The sequence below is a fragment of the Vicugna pacos genome, unplaced genomic scaffold (assembly GCF_048564905.1).
Source record: "Vicugna pacos unplaced genomic scaffold, VicPac4 scaffold_15, whole genome shotgun sequence".
NCBI classification, from domain to species: domain Eukaryota; kingdom Metazoa; phylum Chordata; class Mammalia; order Artiodactyla; family Camelidae; genus Vicugna; species Vicugna pacos.
The window spans coordinates 3333507-3355009 of NW_027328736.1; the positions used below are offsets into that span (position 1 = coordinate 3333507).

A 21503-nucleotide genomic window follows, 5' to 3' on the forward strand; every position below is an offset into this window, starting at 1 on the left:
GATGGTTAGATTTAAGCTGGTACCTGATTACCAGTGGGATTTAAATTGTCCTAAATTATTTGTGAGGATACTTCAGGTGAGAAGGCAAGGCTCTGAGGCAGAGAACAGTGAGTGAGTTAGTGATTCAAGATCGAAATTTGTGAATGGTAGGACTGGTTGTTGGAGATTTAAGCTGAATCTTTTAATGTTTCCCTGAAAATATTTAAGTGTGTGTATGTAAGTGTGTGTGATTGGGTGTGTTTGAGGTGGGTATTAATGTGATTAAAGCTGTGTTTTAGCAGTGACTTTTTGAAATAGGAGATGCAGAAGAAAGGTGTACCAACATAGAATTTGTTATGGTAATGACCCATAATAACCTAGAGTAGTGATCCTTTAGTCTTTGTAGCAAGAATGCATAACAGGTGTATGGTCCTTAAGACACACCCTTGAAAAGATCTAAGTATTTGTGTAATACAGGCCCTGATCAAACCCATCTCTAATTATCAGAGTTTGAGATTCACATCATCTTAAATTTTCTGGAAGCTGAATATATGTATTATTTACGATAAGAACTTGAGAGGGGAGAACTAAGATGACATATTTCTCAGTGAAATTTAAGTAAATAGTTCTATTACCCATAACTTTTTAAAATGGCACAAAACCTAAAATCAATAAGTACTACTGAAAGGTATACTAAAATTTCCCTTCATTTATAAAATCAAGCCCTTGTAGGCATATAGTGTCTAAGGTTTTGAAGAAAACAATATTGTGAGAGGTCCCTGGCATATTTCTTGAATGAACATTAAAACATGCTTCCACCCCTAGACACTGTAATGATTTTCCAACTATAGAAACAGATAGTTTTAGTAGGTTTTGAATATTATTCTTGAGCAAGATAGGTAATTTCCAAGAAACAGATTTCATCCTCTTATGAAAAAGGAGAATTATGTAGCATCTGAGACCCCTTATTGTAAGTTTAGTTTTATTTTGGTAGGTTCTTTGTTAAAAGTCTCCTTTAGAAATTATGGAGTTGTATCTCAGCCTTGTGTATGTTTGTTATTGTCTCAAACAAGGTGAAAGAAGATTATGATTGGATGTTGCTATGGGACCTTAATTTCATCCCTAAATAAAACAGTGAAAGAGGTTATCTCATATACCACGTCCACAGTGGGCTGATGGTGCTTGTTGAGGCTCTGCTGTAGGTAGCAGGCAACCTGTTACTGAGTGATTTCGTCCTGTATCCCCTCAGAGTCCTGAAGCTTCCCAGCCAGATGAAGATCTTCACCTTCAGACAGAAGAACCAGAACTGGTAAAGGTAATCCTTAGCCTTGTGTCTAAGGGGAGTAAAGAGAAAGCACCTCTTTTACTGCTCCTAATTCTTAATGTTAATTGAATTTTACACAGTATAGATTTTACTGATTTCATCCCTGTGGAGTTTTTTTTAAGATGCTATTCCTTCCCCTGTATTCCCTTTATATTGTTAGTTAAATCTAGAGGCTTGATCAGATTCAGATTTTGATTTTTTTGAATGTTTTTGCCATTGGTATTTCATATTTCTGGTATCTTCCACCAGAAGCTACATAAAGCCCAGTTAAGGCCTTTTTGGTGTGTCAGCACCCACTGACAATCCTTTAATTCATTAGAGGTTGTAAATGGCAATGTTCTAATTCTTTCGTTCCTTCTTCGTGTATTAGCTGGAGTACTTCCATGAAGAGAAACCTCCCCTCGTCAACTTCCTGAGTACATTTTATTACTGAACAAGCTATATATATATATTGCATAGGAAAAGAAGGGCAAAGGGTTGATTCTTTCTCTTTATTTACCAGTTTCCAGGCATCCTCCAAAGATGATCAATGAGTATCCTTAAGGTTTTATAATGAAATCATAACTTTAAATGTACTAGATATTTTTGAAATTCATTACGATTATTATTCTTATTGGTGTTTAAATTTTCCCATCAATGGCCAATGGAAGCCTCTTCAAGTTGTCTCCCGTGTCTTAGGTGTGATTCTAGTAATCTTTGACAGTTTCCTTGCCTTTTAGTATAACAGAAAGTTCCCGGCCCTGGTTTCTTGTAGTGTAAAGTAATATGTAGGGGCCGCAGTCCAGACAGTATAATGCTGCCTTTTTGGTTATTGTTTCTGGGCCTCATCAGTAGATGAAGCTTGGTGTATGTGGGGTGTTTTCCTTAAAAATAAAATACTTCATAAGTTTATACCGATACTTCCAATTCAGTTTTGGATCTATGGAGTTTGTGCATAGTCTCATTGATAATACATTTATATTTTCTTTCTTCCATGTCAGATTTACTAGCTCTCAGTGATGTCAGGATACTAATTTGCTTTGTCCAACACTACACACACCATAGTTATAAAATAGCATTTCCATCACTGCCACCAACAATATGATCATTTACTGAAAATATGTTATTTTTATTTTTTGCAGTTCTTTTTCCCCTCACAATATATCTCATAAGGGATATACAGAAAAATTTCTGTGTTTTAAATACACTCAAAATAGTTCCTCTGTCTACAATCTGCATGATAGACTATGTCTTTTATTAAGTTATATCTTATAGAATAGGACTGAAAAAGAGCTGATATTATAGGTAAGGCAGGATTTTGAGGGAGAAGAGATGATTTGGGTGGAAACTGCTAGTTTTCTAATTTTCTTCCCCAGTTTTGTATGTGTTACTCTGCCTATCACATCTAATTGTACACTCCGTGGGTGATCTCTGTATTTGTTTTAGGAATTAGTGACATTTAAAGATGTGGCTATAGACTTCACGTTGGAAGAGTGGCGGTTGATGGATCCAACACAGAGGAACTTGCACAGGGATGTGATGCTAGAGAATTATAGGAATCTTGTTTCCTTGGGTAAGGATAACTTCTGTGTTTATGTGTCTGCCCATTGGACCAGGTGTACTGAAAATATAGACCCTTTAAAGTACTTAACTGAATTTAGGGTGAGAATCTAGGCATTAAAATTTCATAATTTTAGGGGCATATTGTTGGCAGTCATGCTATTCCTTGCTCTTAACGAAATAGTCCACCCATTATAGAGTAAGAAATACATATTTCATTGGAATCTTGGAGATTGTTGGCAGTCCGTGAGATTTAAGACTGAAGTTTTTTCAGTCACTTCTATAAATGAGAATTATCACTGCCTCTAGAAAGAAAGGAACAGGAGGGGCTTTGGGACGGCAGAGTAGAAGGACACGGAGCTCAGCCTCTCCCATGAGTACATCAAATCATACCCACATGCGGAGCAATTCTCACAGAATACCTACCGAACTTTGGCAGAAGATCTTGTACAATTGAAACTACAAGGAAAATTTTCATGAAACCATGTAAAAACAAGGCCATACTGTATAGCACAGGAAACTATATTCAATAACTTATAATAGCCTATCATGAAAAAGAATATGAAAAGGAATATATATGTATAATTAAATCACTATGCTGTACACCAGAAATTAACCCGGTATTATAAACTGACTATACGTCAATAAAAAAATTTTAAAAAGAAAGGAACAAATGTTTATTTTCTTTCTAAACTGAGATTATTCCCATGATCTGTTACCCAGCAAGCGTTGGATCATAGTGTTGAGCTTCCTTGAGCTACCTTTGTGTAAGGTATATACTGTAACGCTGCTGTATGATGGAATGTTCTGGTGTGGGAATGTTCTGTGTCTGTGTGTCCAGTATGGCAGCCACCACACTGTGGCTGTTGAGAACTTGAAATCTGACTAATCCAACTGAAAAACTGAATTTTAAATTGTATATAATTTTAGCTAATCTAAATTTAAAGTTAAATGGCCGCATGTAGCTGTTGGCAGCTGTATTGGACAGTGCACTTCTAGAACTTCTTACAGGGGCACCTCTGCACAGAAGAGCCAGAGCTGAGACTGAATCTGACACTAGCTCTTGCTGATAGGCACAGTCAAATCCTATTCCTTTTTCTCTGAATAGGGCTTGCAGTTTCCAAACCAGACATGATATCTCATTTGGAAGATGGAAAAGGACCATGGGTGATAGTGAGAGAAATTTCAAGAACCCCCTACCCAGGTGAGTTAATAAGAATGAGAAGGATGGTATTTATTTGAAGCTAATAGGTCTTGGTTGGAGTAGAACATCTGAAATATTTTGGAGGGTGTCTTTGCTTAAAGCTATCTCAGAGGAGAAGATTCTCCCCCTCTCTTCCTCTCTCCCTGCCTCCCTGTTTCCCTCTCCTTTTCCCTCTCCCCCTCTCTGTCCTCTACTTTTAGTTCCCATCCCATCCTACTTTACTTTCTTGGGAACATGATTTTCATAATTGTTCCTTCATTCCTTCGTCATTCAAACATGTATAAAATACCCCTTTGAGTTGTATCCTCTCCAGTTAACTTCACGTTTTTCTCATTTGTTTAACCATTATCTGGTATCTCTCCCTTCATCAATTCTCCTGAAAGTGCATTCTGAAGGATCACCACTGATTTCTTCTAAGCTAAACCTTTTGACTGATTGTTTAGCTTTCTTCACCTGCAACTTCAGGGGACTCTCCTCCTCTCCCCTAGAGTTTTAACTACCTGAGAACACAAACAGTATATCTCTTGACAATAAAAACACAGTATTTATGTGTTTAATTGATATTTATTAATATTAAATAATCAATATTTAATATTTATCTGTATACTGTGAACTGGGTTAGGTACTATGTCTACAGTAGTGAGTAAGGTGGACCAGGTTCCTGCCCTCATGAAGATTAAGTTTTGAGAAATAGGTAATTAACAAGTAAATAAACAAAAACAAGCTAAGTAATGGTTGTAATAACTTAGCTATGAGGATATGAAAGAGGAACTGGGTTGGGGATGAGGATGTCTCCTTCAGATAGTGTGATTGGGGAAGGCTTCTGAGGAGGTGACATTTAAGGTGAAGCTTGAAGGATCAGAAGAAGCCAGCCAAGGGAAGAGGAGAAGAGGAGCATGCCAACAGAAAGGAATGCAGTATGTTCTAGAAATCAAAGGAGGCTGCATGACTGAAGTACAGGGAGAGGGAGACTGGTATAAAATCAGAAAGAGTCAGGCAGGAGACTGTCTCCTGTTCAGGGCTCCATAGACCAAAGTAAGGAGTGTGGATTTTAAACAAAGTGAGTGCAAAGGCACTGAAAGGTTTTAGTCAAGGATTTTTAGGATATAACCCTGTGTATGAAAATTGAACTTAACGGCATAAAGCAGATAATCAGTGAAGAAGTTGTTAAAATATTCTAGACAAAAGAGGGTAATAACTTTGATTAGGGTGTTGGTGGAAATGGAAAGGAATGAATGGATTCTAGAATATTTGCATATTCATACTATTATGTTGCCATCCATGAGTTGCATATGTGTTACATATATTCTTTCTATATCTCAAATGTTACAGTTTTTTAGAGAGTGAATGAAAAGTAGACATTGGAGATAGTTGAGATGACTCTTTAGAGAAAGCCCCCACTCCATATGCAGAGGGAAAGAGAAATGGGGAAGTGGCTGGACGAAAGAAAGGAATAAAAAAAAAACTTATTTTTGAGATGGGAGCTTTTCTGGCATGCTTTAATGCTAAGAAGAATGATGCCCCACTGAAGAGGGAGAAATTGATCTTGCAAGACAAAGAACTAAAGACTGAAGAACTGAAGTGTCTGAGAAGGTTAAAAGGGATAAAATCTAGAATGGAAAAGGAGGATTTACCCTGGATAGGCAGGGGGGCCACCTCCTCTGCTGTAACACTAGGCAAGATGGAGAAAATGGGAGCAGATATGGTCAACTGGTGATGGGAAGTTCAAGGCATTCTTTCACAATGATGTGTATATTCTCAGTAAAATATGAAGCAAGGCCATCAACTTACAGTGAGGACAAGAACGAGTTGTGAGATGGAAAGTTACAAATTGTATGGACTTCACCAGGGAAGCCATGTTGACCTGAAACTTTTATTGAGGAAGGTGTTTAATTATGGCTCTATTCTTTTGTAGTTACAGGACTATCCGTATTTTCCACTTTTTGTTTCACTTGAGTAAGTTGTGTTTGTCTTGGAATTGATCCATCTAATAAACAAGTTAAAATTGGGGGCGTGCTATCCTCTGTTTAGCTTTTAAATGCCTATGTGGATCTGAAGTGATGTCTCCCTTTTCATTCCTGATATTAAATTTTTTGAGTCTTCTCTTTTATCTTAATCTATCTTGCTGGAGTTTGTCAATCTTATTTGGCTTTTAAAAAATAATTTTTAATCCTTTCTACTGTATGTTTGATTTCTGTTTCATTACCTTCTCTTATTTCATTATTTTTACTTTCCTAAGGTTTAATTTGATGACTTTTCTAACTTGTTAAATAGTTGTATCATTAACTTTTAGCCATTTTTTCTAATGTGTTGAAGGCTATCGAGGCAATGTCATGTTTTTTTATGTAGCACCTTCATAATTATTGGGTTTAAAGTATTTGATCATTTCCATTGTGATGTGTTTGGCCCCCGGGTTATTTAGAGGTTTTTTTCCTTAATGTTGTACCATATGGGAATTTTCTGGTAGTCTTGTTGCTTTAAGTTCTACTGTGGTCAGAGAACATGTTCTATATAATTTAAGTCTTTGCAGGCTTCTTGGAATTTGCTTTGCCACCTGGCCAATTTTTGTAAACACTTTGTGTACACTTGGAAAAATGTGTAGTCTATAGGTTTTGATTGCTATTCTAGATATGTCAGCTCTTAATTATGTTCCTAAAATCTATCTACTTGCTGATTGTCAGCTTATTCTATCAGTTAGTAAGAAATATTTTTTGAAGTTCCCACTATGTCTGTAGATCTATCTGTGTCTTATTTTAGTTCCTTTAGTTTTTTTATTTATGTGTTTTGAAGCTGTGTTTTTAGGTAAATACAAAGTTAGAATTGTTACATCTTTCTGGTAAATTGGACCTTTTATCATTATGAAGTATCTTTTTTATCTCTGTTTTTGCTTTAAAGTCTATTTTGCCTGATATTAATATTACTATAGCATCATTCTTTTGGTTATTAGTAATATCATACTTTTTTTTTTCATCTGCTCACTGTCATCTTTCATATATCTTTGTATTTTGTTTCTCTTATGATTAGCATTTTGGTAGATTTTTGTTTTAACTAACCTGACAGTCTGTATCTTCTGGAGTTTTTAGTCCATTTGTACATAATACAATTACATAATGTTTAAATCTACCCTCTGTGAAGGTATCTTGCCTGTTCTGTATTCTTTTTCTCCCCATTTATGCCCTCTGTTAAATTTATCATCTTTCATTTTTTTATTTCCCCCCTAATCACTTAGTAATTATAAATTTTAAAGTTATTTATTTAGTAGTTAACTTTGAGGTTAAAACATTCTTCCTTTTTTTATTTATTTATTTTTTTGCAGGGGAGAGCAAAGGTAATTAGTTTTATTTATTTAGTTAGTTAGTTTTTTGATGAAGGTACTGGGGATTGAACCCAGGACCTTATGCATGCTAAGCATGCGCTCTACCACTTGAGCTATACCCTCCCCCTTAAAGCGTTCATCCTTGATTCAACAGTGTAAGATAAATTTTCCCTCTTCCCAAATGATGCCAAGAACTTAGAACAGCTTATTCATTTTGACCTCAATTATATATTATTGGAGTTCTGTGTTTTATTTCTATATATGTGAAATTTCATAAGACATTATTATTAATGTTGTATGCAGTCTGGATTCATTTAGATAGTTTACCTTCTCTTTCTCTTCATTTTTCTTCATTTCTGAACTTCTTCCTGGGATTAATTTTCTTCTACATAAAGAATGCCCTTTAATATTTTTCTTTTATTCAGATATTCTGGTGTCATAGTCTCTCCATTTTTCTTTTTCCTAAAAATGTGTTTAACCTTCATTTTTGAAGAATATTTTGGTAAGTTTAGAATTCTAGAATTCTAGGTTGACAGTTACTGTTTTTCAGCATTTGGAAGGTATCATTTCATTGCTTTCTGTTTTGCATAGAATCCGTTGAGAAGTCAACCATCTAATTCAGGAGTCAGCAACTTTTTCTGTAAAAGGCAAGAGAGTAGATATTTTAGGCTGAGAGTTGTAATGTTTCTGCTGCAACTGCTCCACTCTGCCAATATAGAACAAAAACACCCCTTTAACATGTTAACCAGAGTGTGGCTGTGTTCCACCAAAACTTCAATTTTGGTCACTGCAACTTGAATTTCATACAATTTTAATGTGTCACAATGTATTTTCTTTTAATGGATTTTCAGCCATTTAAAATGTAAAAACCATTCTTCTCTTGCTGGACATACAGAAGCATGTAGTGAGCCAGATTTGGCTGTAGTTTGCAACCTCTGATGTAATTCTCATTCTTTGAAGGAAATCTGTCATTTTTTTCCCTCTGGCTGCTTTTAAGATTTTACTTTTCAACAGTTTTACTACTGTGTACCTTAGTATAATTTCCTTTGTATTTCTCTTGCTTGGGATTCATTTGGCTTCTAAAATCTGTGGCTTAATATTTTTTATTTGTTTTGGAAAATTCTTGGGCATTATTTCTTTTAATTTGTTTTTGTTCCATTTTCCCTCACTTCTCTTTCCAGGCTGCTAGGACTCTTCTTACATCTGTGATAGACCTTTTCTCCCTATCCTGTATAGCTCTTATGTTTTTTAAAGCAATGTTTTCAAGTTTTTCATCATTCTCTGCTTCAGTGTGGATATTTTCTATTGACCTATTTTCCTTTTTGCAGACATACACTCATGTGCCATATCTGCTGTGCTTTTAGCCTGTCCTTAGAGTTTGTAATTTATTTCCCAGTTCTAGAATTACTATTTGATTCTTATTTTATACTTTGCAGTTATTTGGTGAAATTGTTAATCTTGTCTTACTTTCTTGAATATACTAATTATGATTATTTTAAAGGTTTATGTCTGAAACCTCAATTATTTGGATCTCGTTTAGACCTGTTTCTGTTATCCATTTTTTCTCTTAATTTTTTTCCCATTTGACTTTTGTCTATAATTTTTCATTGCCAGACATTGCTATGAAAACCTATAACAATATTTTGAGGCTCTGGATTGTATTATCTTTTTCCACAGAGGATTAACTTTGGTGGGCTGTGCACACAGGGGCTTTAACAATCCTGTCACCTTCATTCAAATAGACATTTAAATGAGCTGGATTTTAGTCCTTGGATTCTAGAGTTGTCTTCTTTGGTGGCCCTGAATTCAGATCTTTGTCTAGCCCTATGAGTCCATTGAAAGTTTTACTAACCTTGAATTTTAAAGTCATAAAACCATTTTACTACCCACAGAAGATTTTGATTCAGTTTGTTTTTAAACATTTAGATATAATTACCTGGAAATAAATTAGAAATTTATAAGAAGTTTAAAAGTGTTTTTAAAAGTAAAATATTAATGGGGGGGTAGAGGGTGGGAAGGGATAGACTGGGATTTCAAAATTGTAGAATAGATAAACAAGATTACACTGTATAGCACAGGGAAATATACACAAAATGTTATGATAAATCACAGAGAAAAAAATGTGACAATGAGTGTGTATATGTCCATGAATGACTGAAAAATTGTGCTGAACACTGGAATTTGACACAACACTGTAAAATGATTATGAATCAATAAAAAATGTAAAAAAAATAAAAATAAAAAATAAAATAAGCCAGACACAAAAGGCCATATAGTGCCCATTAAGGTGAACAGTATCTAAGCGTTTATTGTACTACTTATGTAAATTTTCCGTAGGTTTGAATTCTATCAATATCAAAATAAAATGTATTATTCATTAAAAACATAAAAAAAGTAAAATATTAAGTTGCATGTATAAACAAGTTGTAAGACCACCATCCCACAGTATAATTTTTAAGAAAATTTTCAAACTGTCAGAAATGTTCTTAAGATCCATTAAGGGGTTGCAAAACTACCCTTGATAATCATAATCACTATTTGTAATATTCACAAGTATGTTAATTCTGGCTAGCTTATTCAACCTATTTATTAAAAATCAAAGTGTCTTATTCTATAAATGTTCTATAAAAAAGTATATACAAAGACTTGAAAAAAACTACTCTGGCAGGGACATTTGAGAAAGCGCTCACAGAAAAGCTAGTGAACAAAGAATGAGAACAAATAGGAAGTATCGTTGGGGATGAATGTTTGGTTTGTGGAGTAAATGGGAAGCAAGGAAGTAATCGCAACTTATGAAGAATGCTCTCTAAAGAAGTTGACTCTAAAAGAATGAGAAAAGGGAGAAATATTTGAGAAAGGGGAAAAATATTTAGATGGTAGAAGAATTACCACGAATGAAATTTTTTAATAGGAAAAAAACTCCTTGAATTTACTACTCTGGTTCTTTGCTCAACCAGACTTCCTTAACCCTGCCTCCTTCTTCCTAGAAAACAAAGCCAATTTGCAAGCAGTTAAAAACCTGTATTATCAACTCAGGCTTCCCTTTTGTTATCCTATTTAGTGAGGTCTCCTCAACTTAGGAAATAGAAGTCATTTGAATTTTTTTTTTCCCTCCCAGAGTTGGAGACCAAACCTATAACCAAGAATGCTATTCCAACAGAGGATGTGTCCGAAGAACACTTACCACTGGAGACCATAGGAGAGAAACTGACAGAGAATGGTCTATGTGACACCAGAATTGGAGGATTATGGAAATGGAATGACAGGGTATTGAGATTGCAAAATAGTCAGGAGAGTCATTTGAGTCAAAGAATAATTACGCACAAGAAAATTCCCACTATTCAGAAAGGCTTTAGATTTGAATCTGTTCTCTTTCCAGAACCAGGAGGTGTCACAGAAGAACCCCACAGCAAATACCAAATAAGTGAGGAAAAATTTATGAGTAATTTAGATTTGATTACAGATACCCATTTGGGGGTGAAAATTTTCAAGGATACAGAAGGCAGCAAAGTTGTAAGCCCTGCTTCAGAACTCACTTTAGGGGAAAAGACCAGTAATAAAGCAAAACCCTACACGTGTAGTACATGTGAAAAGGCCTTCCGTTACAGGTCATTACTCATTCAACATCAGAGAACTCACACTAAAGAAAAACCTTATGAATGTAGTGAATGTGGGAAAATGTTCAGCCAGCCTTCATATCTTAGTCAACATAAAAAAATCCACACTGGAGAAAAACCCTATAAATGTAATGAATGTGGAAAGGCCTTCATTGCCTCTTCATCACTTATGGTACATCAGAGAATTCATACTAAGGAGAAACCTTATCAGTGCAATGTCTGTGGAAAATCTTTTAGCCAGTGTGCCCACCTTAATCAACACCAGAGAATTCAAACTGGAGAGAAACCCTGTAAATGTAGCGAGTGTGGGAAAGCTTTTAGTGATAAATCAAAACTTGCACGACATCAGGAAACTCACAATGGAGAGAAACCCTACAAATGTAATGATTGTGGGAAAGCTTTTAGGAATAAGTCATATCTTAGTGTACATCAGAAGACCCATACTGAGGAGAAACCATATAAATGCAATGAGTGTGGGAAATCTTTCAAGAATACCACAATTTTTAATGTTCATCAGAGAATTCATACTGGAGAGAAACCCTTTAGATGTAATGAATGTGGAAAAGCCTATAGAAGTAATTCAAGCCTTATTGTACATATAAGAACTCATACTGGGGAAAAACCCTATGAATGTAATGAATGTGGGAAAGCTTTCAATCGTATAGCAAATTTCACAGAACATCAGAGGATTCACACAGGAGAAAAACCCTATAAATGTAATGAATGTGGGAAAGCATTCATTAATTATTCATGTCTTACTGTATACCACAGAATGCATACAGGAGAGAAACCATATGAATGTAACGAATGTGGAAAGGCCTTCATGCGTTCTTCATCTCTAATTATACATCAGCAAATTCATACTGAAGAGAAACCTTATCTCTGTAATGAATGTGGGGAATCTTTCAGAATAAAATCACACTTAACTGTACATCAGAGGATTCATACTGGGGAGAAACCATATAAGTGTACTGACTGTGAGAGGGCATTTACCAAAATGGTAAATCTCAAAGAGCATCAGAAAATTCATACTGGTGTGAAACCCTACAACTGCTATGATTGTGGAAAATCCTTCAGGACTAAGTCATACCTTATTGTACATCAGAGGACCCATACTGGAGAAAAACCATACAAATGTAATGAGTGTGAGAAAGCTTTCACTAACACATCACAGCTTACTGTCCACCAAAGAAGGCATACTGGAGAAAAACCCTATAAATGTAATGAATGTGGGAAGGTTTTCACAAGTAACTCAGGCTTTAATACTCATCAAAGGACATATACTGGGGAGAAACCATTTAAATGTAATGACTGTGGCAAAGCATTTAGCCAGATGGTACATGTCACAGAACATCAGAAAATCCATAGTGGAGAGAAACCCTATAAATGTGATGTCTGTGGAAAAGCCTTCAGGAGGGGTTCGTACCTTACAGTGCATTGGAGAACACATACTGGAGAAAAACCCTACACATGTAAGGAATGTGGAAAAGGTTGTATTACTCTATCACAGGTAACTCTGCATCAGAGGATTCATACTGGGGAGAGGCCCTATAGGTGTGAAGAATGTGGGAAAGCCTTTAGAACTAATTCAGACTTTACTGTACATCTGAGGATGCACACAGGAGAAAAACCTTATAAATGTAATGAATGTGCAAAAGCCTTTAGGAGTAGCTCAAGCCTTACTGTACATCAAAGAATACATCAGCGAGAAACTCAGTTAATATAGAGAATAATAAATTGTCATCCAGAGGTGGACTCCACAAGAATCTTATAAACTGTTTTATGCATTTGGGGAAACATTCAGGAGCAATTTGCCAGGAAATAACACACTAAAGAGATACAAGAATATGGAAAAGCAATTGGTCATTTTAAATTTTAGAAGTTATAAGAAAATTCTTAATAAAGAAAAGTAAAATACACGTGAAAGCCTTCATCCAAGTTTCATATTTTATTCATTTAACAAATTATCTTCAATGCATTGCCTATATATATTTTTGCCTGTTTTCCTATTGGTTTGTCTATGTTTCTTATAAATCTGGATGTGCTCTTTATATGCTTGAAATAGTAATCCTTTGTCATGTGTGTTACAAATTTTTTTCAACCTAGTATTTTTTTTTATACTTTTTTATATAGTAAAAGATTTTTGTCTTTAATTTTTATAGCAAAATATTTACATCTTTTATTTTTTATATTCTTGATTTACCCTTTTAGTTAAAAGGGTTATACATAGTCTCCTAAACTTGCTTCTAAGATTTTGATAATTTTATTTTTTTACATTGAAGTTTTTAATCCATCTGGACTGGATGGCTATTCACAGAAGAGCAACTTCAAATGTATTAACCTATGAAATTATTATGAACCTAAATAGTACTCAGGAAAATGCAAATTAAAACAACCAGTGAGATGTTACTTCCACTTTAAGGAGTTGGCAAAAATTTAAGAGATCTTTTGCTAGTGGAGTTTGGCAGACCATGTACTCTTGCAAAATGGTTATATTAACTTATATTTCCATCAGCAATACAGCAATATATATTTTAAATTTATTAATAAAAATTTTAAAAACCTTTGACACAGCAGTCTCACTTTTTGGAGTCTGCCCCACAGAAATAACAGCATCAATGCAAAAAAAATGCATAAATAAGGATGTTTATTAAAGTACTGCTTATAGAGACAAGCCCAACTGGAGACAAAGTAAATGCCAAATAATAGGGGAGTGGGTGAATAAGTTGATAGAGCCATACCATGAAACATGAGAGTAATTTTTTAGATGAATTGTACCTGCACACGTTGACTTCAAGATATTTCCACAATTTTTGATACATAATTGCTTTATTACATACATGTATATGTAGAAAATTTCATTTTTGTTAAAGTAATGACCACATCCTCTATGTATATATGTGTGTATGTAGTTAAATGAGCATGGAAACAAGTATGGAAGAATATACACCAGGCTGTAAATACTGGGTACCTTGAAGGGAGGGAGAAAAGGAGAAGTGGTGAGCTAAGGGGCAGAGGGAAAGCTAGGAAAATAGGAAAATGTAAGTGCAGTATGAATGTTGTAAAACTATGTATTTGTGTGAACTTTTGATCACCGTGAATGAAGGGATGGTTTCCAGAAAGTTGATGGCAGTTATTTTAGATTTGTTGGAGAATCTAGTGTTTTTTGTTTTGTTTTACTTTTCTGTGCTTTTCTGTTTTTTACTTTTTCTTTCCAGTGAGCGTGTCATATTTATATAAACACGAAAAACCTTGTGAGACTTTTATGGATACCTGTTATGTTCCAGGAATTACTGTAGGTTCTGGATATACATTGGCAGGGCAGGAGTGATCATGGATCTAACAGCATGGGAACTGGCTTTGATGCCACCTAGATTCCAAAGAAGTTATCCAGCACCTTACCACCCTGACCCTCTCAGTTTCATTTGGAGGAGGTAATAGAAATGTCAGGTAGATGAAAAATGTATCCAAGAATATCTGGAATTTGTGTCCAGGTTATTGACCAGAAGATGTGTAGTTCTCAGAGATAAGTTCCACTTTCAACATGGCACCAAAGGAAAGATCACAATGATGAAAAGATCTCTGTCCAGCCCCACAGGACATTGCATAATGGAGTATAGAGCGAGAAGCAGCCAAGGACTCCCCAAGCTTGGAAGTTCTGGAAACACTAAAAGTCTGGAGTCAAAATGGGAACCCAGAGGCTATGATCCTGATACCAGAAGGCCCTAACAGACTGACGACCTGATACCTGAAAAGGACAAGGTATGATGAGCTACACTTCAGTGGAGATGGAAGGGAAGAAAATTAAATACCCCTCCCACAATGCTAGGATAAGTATTTAGTATTGGGAAGTGGGTATTGGATAAATTATGTGAGCCGTCTCCCATTTTTAAATGAATAATTTGATAGTGTGGTTAAAATTACTGTTTCTGGTTGAATTTTAATAGTGAAATTTATTAACTATTACCAAGAGAGGTATCTTTTTTGGACAAAATGTACCACTTTCTGATGGGAAAATTTGAGGATCTGACCTTGAAATACTACCCTTAAAAAACTCTACTGTCAGTCTACATGACTCGATGCCAACTCTACTGACTGCTCCTTTCAACCTTCAAATTCTCACCACACCTAAACCCTGTCTTCCAGCCCTGCATTAGAGCCAAGCATTTCAAGACAGGATGGTCAGCAGGTTCAAATGACGTAAGAACTGAAAAGTGTCCACTGGGTCAGGGGATGGGGATGACACGGGGCACCTTTACTAGAGCAGTTTCCATGGACTGGTAGAGTGCCAAAGCCTGGTTCCAGTGTGCAGTGGTACCTCATTACAGGTTTAATTTGCATTTCCTTGCTTTCTAATGATGTTGAGTCCCCTTTTAGGTGTTTATTGGCTTTTTTGAATATCCTCTTTTGAGAAATGCCTGTTCAAGACTTTGCCCATTTTTTAATTGATACATTTCTGTTTATTTGTAGAATTCTTTATATATTCTGGATACAAGATATTTTTTAGGTATTTCTATTACAAATATCATCTCCCCATCAGCAGCTTGCCTTTTAGTTCTCTGAATGATGTCTTCTGATGAATAGAAGTCTTTAACTTTGATGAGTATCTCATCAATCTTTCCTTTTATGATTACTGCTCTTCTGTTCCCAGTTTGAGAAGTATTTTACTAACTCAGTCATAAGGATATTTTCCTGCATTTACTTCTGCACAGCTGCTCTTTTACTTTTCACTTTGGAGCTACAATCCATCTGAAATTTGTTTTTATATGTGGTGGCGGGGGTAGAGGTCAAAATTAACATTTTCCATGCAGGTATACAATCTATCCAACATCATTTATTAAAAAGACCATCTTTTCCCCTCCCCCTTGGATTGTGGTGGTACCCTTGTGATAAATCAGAAGGTCAGATTATTTGAGAGTCTATTACTAGACTATCTATCCTATTCCATTGTTCCATTGAACACCAAATACTCGTAGTGAAAGTGGATTTATAGTGAATCTTGGCATCTGATGGTACATGTCTTCTACTTTTGTTCTTCAAAATTGTTGCTGTAATTCTAGATCCTTGGCATTTTCATATACGTTCTTAAATAAGCTATAAGCTGCTAAGGATGGATTCTTCAAATTTCCAACAATAATTGTGGATCAGTCTTTTATTTTTATTAATATTTGTTTTACATATCTTGAAGGTAGATTATTCAGTGAATATAAATTTAGGGTTGTTATATCTTCTTGTTGAGTTGACAGTTTTATCAATATCAAGTATCCTCTATCTCTGGTAATGTTTTTTGTCATAAATTCTGTTTTTTTCTGATATTAATATAGCCAAAACAATTTTCTTTTGGTTAGGGTCTACATGGTGTGATAGGTAGAATTCTAAATTGGTCCCTAGATTCCCAGCCCCTAGTATACATGCAGTTCCCAGTTATTCAATCAAACACTAGGTGCTTTTGTGAAGGAATTTTGCAAATATGATTAAGCTCCCAAATCAGTGGACTCAAAATAGTGGAATTACGTTCAGAGGGCCAGACCAAATCAGTTGAGACTTTAAGAAGTATGGAGCTCTTCCTAGTGAAAGAGATTTGGCATATGAGAGGGAGTCAACATGAGTTGGCATGAGATGACATTCTCCATCGCTGGCTTTGGAGGTAGAGGAGCTATGTGACAAGGAAGGTGGGCATCACTTAGGAGCTGAGAGCAGTTTGTGACTGACAGCCAGCAAGGAAACAGGAACCTCAGCCCTTTAACTTCAAGGAACTGAATTTTGCTAACAAGTTGATTCAGCTTGGAAATGGCCTCTTCCTCAGCTTCAGATTAGACTCAACCCAGTTGACTCCTTGATTTTGGCCTTTAAGACCTGAGCAGAGAACCCAACCATTCTGTGCTTCGACTTCTGATCTACTGAACTCTAAACTAAAAAGTAGTTGTTGTTTTAAGCTACTGTTTACATTATGTGTTATGCAGCAGAAGCAAACAAATACATGGTACATGTCTTTTCATCATTTTTTTTAACTTTGAACTGTATCATTATATTTAAAGTATGCCTCCTGTAAGCAGTATATACTTGGGGTCTTATTTTTACCTAATGTAACAATCTTTATATTTTATTTGATGAATGTAATCCATTTTCATTTAATGTAATTACTAATATATTTGGGTGTAAGTCTATGTGTTTTACCTGTTTCTTTTCTTTTTCCTTTCTTGCATTTCCTTCAGTTAATCAGATATGTTTCATTATCTCATTATCTGCTCCATTCAGTTTAATTTTTTATGTTCATATATTATTTTGGTTGTTACTTTAGAGCAGTGGTTCTCAGAATTAATTTCATAATAATTTTAAGACATTATTTGCCTTTTTCACTCTCATTTTTCTCACGGGTATAGAGTGGTGTTTTTCAGAAGCTGCATGCCATGTGATATTGCAAAAGATTTAATGCAAAAGAAGATCTCAGAATTCAGCTATCTTCAGTTGAGCCATTGTTATCAACTGAATTGTGTCCCCCTCAAGTCCATATGTTGAAACTCTAGCTCCCAGTACCCTGGAATATGACTGTATTTGGAGAAGGGGCCTCTAACAAGGTGGTAAGTTACAATGGGGCTATTAGTGTGGATCCTAATACAATCTGACTGGTGTCCTTATGAGAAGAGGAAATTTGGATGCACAGAGGGTCACCACACTTACAAAGGGACAACCATGTGAAGAGGCAGCAAGAGAGTAGCTACCAACAAGCCAAGGAGAGGCCTCAGGAGAAATCAGCCTTGCAGACGCCTTGATCTTGGACTTCTGCCCTCCAGAACTGTAAGTAAATAAATTTCTGTTGTTTAAGCCACCTAGTCTGTGGCACTTTGTTATGGCAGCCCTGGCAAACTTAATATGGTCAGACAGTAAAGAGATTTGCAGATATTTAAATCAATACCACTCTTTGTACTGATCTTTTGTTTTGAAGACATTTTATTAAAAATATTTTAAATATGTAGTTAATAGTTATTTTTAATAAATTAAACATTTCAAAAATTTCCCATTTTAACTTCAAATACAATAAATATCAATAGATATAACCCACATAAATAGAACATGTTAGTTTGCTCAATAATTTTTAAAATTGTAGCATTGTCCTAAGGGGACGGTCTAGCTCAGTGGTAGAGCCCATGCCTAGCATGCATGAGGTTCTAGGTTCAATCCCCAGTCCCTCCAGTAAATAGACAAACAAACAAACAAACAATTACCCCCCAAAAAAACAAACGACAAAATTGTAGCATTATCCTGATACTGAAATGTCTGGAAATTATTGCTCTTAATTAAAATTTCTTCGGCTTATTGGAGCACTCCTGAAATTAACATTTCAGCATTTGAAAGCATTGAAAATACTAACAGTTTAATTCCATTTACTCTTTGCCTTTTGTTCCATGGTTGTCATATATTTTATTTCTACAGGTTTTAACTTCTAAAGGATATTATCACTTGTTTTAAGCAACGTTTATTTATACTTACTCACGTATTTACCTACTCTAGTGTGCACTCTTCCCTGAAATCCCGTGTTCCACTGGGATCATTTTCCTTTCGCCTGGTTAATTCCTTTCGGGCATTTATCATAGCATTCCAGTGGCTTATCTCAGCTTTTGTCTGAAATACCTTTATTTTGCCTTCAATTAGGAAGGGAATTTCCACTGGGATAAGGGTTCTAGGCTGGCATTTGTTTTTCATTATTGTTGCTGTTTTTTCCTTTCATCACCTAAAATAAAATGGCATTCCATTGTCTTTGGTTTCCAGAGTTTCTCTGAAATTCACGTATGCGTTCTTTTTATTTTTCCTCCAGCTGCTTTTAAGATTTTTTTTTTTGCCATTGGTTTTCATTAATTTTTTTATGTGATTTGCCTAGGTGTAGAGGTTTTTGTTTGTTTTTAAATCATATTTAGAGTTTGTAACACTTCTAGCCTGAGACTGTGCTATGATGTCTCCCTTCAGTATGGGGAAATTCTCAGCCAGTGTTTCTTCAAATAGTGCTTCTTCCCCATTTGCTTCCTCCCTTATTCCAGGATTCTAATTGTGTACAAGTCAGACTTTTCCCCATAGTCCAGGTCTCTCTGAAGGCTTTCTGTACTTACACTGTCTTACCTGATACTTACACTCTTATACTATCAAAAATCTCAGCTAATGCCAGTCGGCTTCTGTCTAGTCACCCAGGGCTGCAGTACAAGCATGAATGGAGGAGCCACGGTGACAGAGATAGAAGCTCTGTGTATGCCCAGTATCATAGGCTGCCCCTTCGCAAGACTTATTTAGCTACTGCAACTCCTGACCATCCAACCGTCCAGCAACAGGGTCTCCAATGCTGGGTCCCTAGTATGGTTACCATCCCATAAGGAGGCCAGTCAGACACTTGGTGGCAAGTTGGCTATGCTGGACCCTTTTGTTCTGGAAGCAACAGTAATTCATATGACTGAATCAACCCATACTCTTGGTATTTGCCTTTCCTGCTTGCAAGGCCTCAGACAAAGCCACTCACTATCTGAGGGACTGTGGAATATTTGATTCACCCATGTGACATCACATCAAACCACAGAACCTACTTTACAGCAGAGGAGGTAAAGGAGCGTGCATATTATCATGGGATCCACTGGTCATAGCACACACATCCCTAGAAGCTACCAGGCTGATAGATTTTAGAGATGGAAATGGCCTGTTGAAGGTACACCCCAAGTGCCAGCGTAGAGGCAGTACTTTACAAGGATGGGGCACCATCCTCAGGGTGCAGTGTACACCTTAAAATCAGCTACCTTTATGTGGAATTTCTGGGGCAAAGTACACATATTCATAAGGCCTTTTCATACACATGCCCAATGCCTTCCAGAATCTCTGGACTCACCAGCTGTGTACAAGAGTGCATCCTGCCCCGACATCTTTGCCAGCGTCACAGTCACATCCTTTATAATAACTGCTGTTTTGACATTGCCTTCGCTAAGTTTGAGAATTTTTGCATCCCATACAAACCAGAAAAGGAGCCTTGTTTTTTCCATATAAAATATCTAGAAGAAAGAAATGAGCTTTTGAGAATAGCAAAATAATTGAGGAGACCAGGATCCATATCTTTGAGAGAAAACTTTCAACTCCTGCCATTGATCTGCACCAGGAATTCCTCTGAATCCTTCATGTGAGCAGAGCACCACACTGTCACTTAAGGTGATATTATCGCCATGGAAAATCCTGGTGTTCCACATCCCCAGGCAGTAGGTATGCCAGGGAAACCCTGGTATATCTGGAAATGTGAGAAGAGGATTGATGTGACAGTTGCTCTTTCCCTTGAGTGGGAAGCTCCTGGGGAGGTTCTGGACTCGTGTTTTCTGAGAGAGAAGCTGCCATCTCCCTCAGTGGCTTTTCTATGGGGCCAGTGCTCATGGCTTTACAAAGCAGAAGGGAAGGAAGTTAGTGTAATCAAGCCAGGACTTCTAAAATTTGTATCATCCACATTGCCCAGGAAAAAAAACAAAGTTAACACACACAGAAGAGAAAAACAGGTGACTGGTAACAGAACAGTCCTAGAAACAAATCCCAGGGGAGCTTGTAGCTCAAGTGGCAGAGCGCTTGCTTAGCACGCACAGGGCTCTGGGTTCAGTCTCCATACCCCCATTAAAGTAAGTAAATGAAACCTAATCACCTCCCCCCTCCCCCTAATTTTAAAAAATCATAAACGACTTAAATAAAAATTTTTAAAGAAGCAATCCAGGCGTGGAGTGAGCAGTCAAAATTGCTATAATTTATATGTTTAAAAAAGTAGAAGACAAGAGGGTGACAACTGATTTTTTTTAAATATGGGATCGAGTATTTAAAAACAATTAAAATTCTGCCAAAAATCAAGCAGAAATTTTAAAACTGCAAAGTAAGATACTTGAAATTCATTGGATGACTTTAGAGGCAGACTTTGCACAATGGAAAACAGACCATAACTAAACTTGTAAACAGGTAGAAAATAATCTAAACTGAACAACAGACAGCAATAAGACTAGAAGGAGCAGAAGTAAGAAAGTTGTGGGACATGATCAAGGGATCTACATGTAATTGCTGTCCAAGAAAGACAGGTGAGAGACGGTGGGCAGATGCGGTATTTGCAAAAAAACTATCGAGAACTTTCCAAGTTTATTGAAAGATGTCAACTCACAAAGTTCAACAAGCTCAGCCATCCCCCAAAAGCTTAACTAGAAAGGTCAGTATACTTGGCACATAGTGATCTGCTGAAAAGGAAAAGGAAAAAGGCATTATATTACCAATGAAAAACTTAAGGAAGGTAGATGACCAAGGAATAGTGTCTCTAAAATGTAAAAGAATAAATAACTGTCAAGCCAGCATTCTATAGGCAGAGAAAAAGTTATTTAAAGGCAGATGGGTAACATCAGCCAAATGGCAGAGTAGGAAGCTTCAAGTTCTCCTCCCCACACAGAAACATCAAAAACACAGGAACTGCCAAAATTAAGTTTGTCAGAAACTCTGGAAAACAGTCAAAGGTTTTCAGCAACCAAGTGAACATTG

At 36.1% G+C, this 21503-nt stretch overlaps 1 protein-coding gene across 3 annotated transcripts in view; it reads left to right on the top strand.

The window, feature by feature from the left end:
- The window catches only part of LOC140692691 (zinc finger protein 286A-like), a 72466-nt gene that overhangs the window by 24930 nt on the left and 26033 nt on the right, over positions 1 to 21503 (top strand). The window contains exons 3-6 of one of the 3 annotated variants that reach the window (XM_072957003.1): positions 1229 to 1288; positions 2729 to 2855; positions 3951 to 4046; positions 10481 to 12898. In XM_072957003.1, coding sequence (XP_072813104.1) covers positions 1229 to 1288; positions 2729 to 2855; positions 3951 to 4046; positions 10481 to 12705 — 2508 coding nt within the window. In that variant the 3' untranslated portion in view covers positions 12706 to 12898. Of the gene's footprint in view, positions 1 to 1228; positions 1289 to 2728; positions 2856 to 3950; positions 4047 to 10480; positions 14742 to 15125; positions 17778 to 21503 lie in introns of those variants that run through there. The other 2 variants (XM_072957005.1, XM_072957004.1) reach the window with 2 other exon arrangements.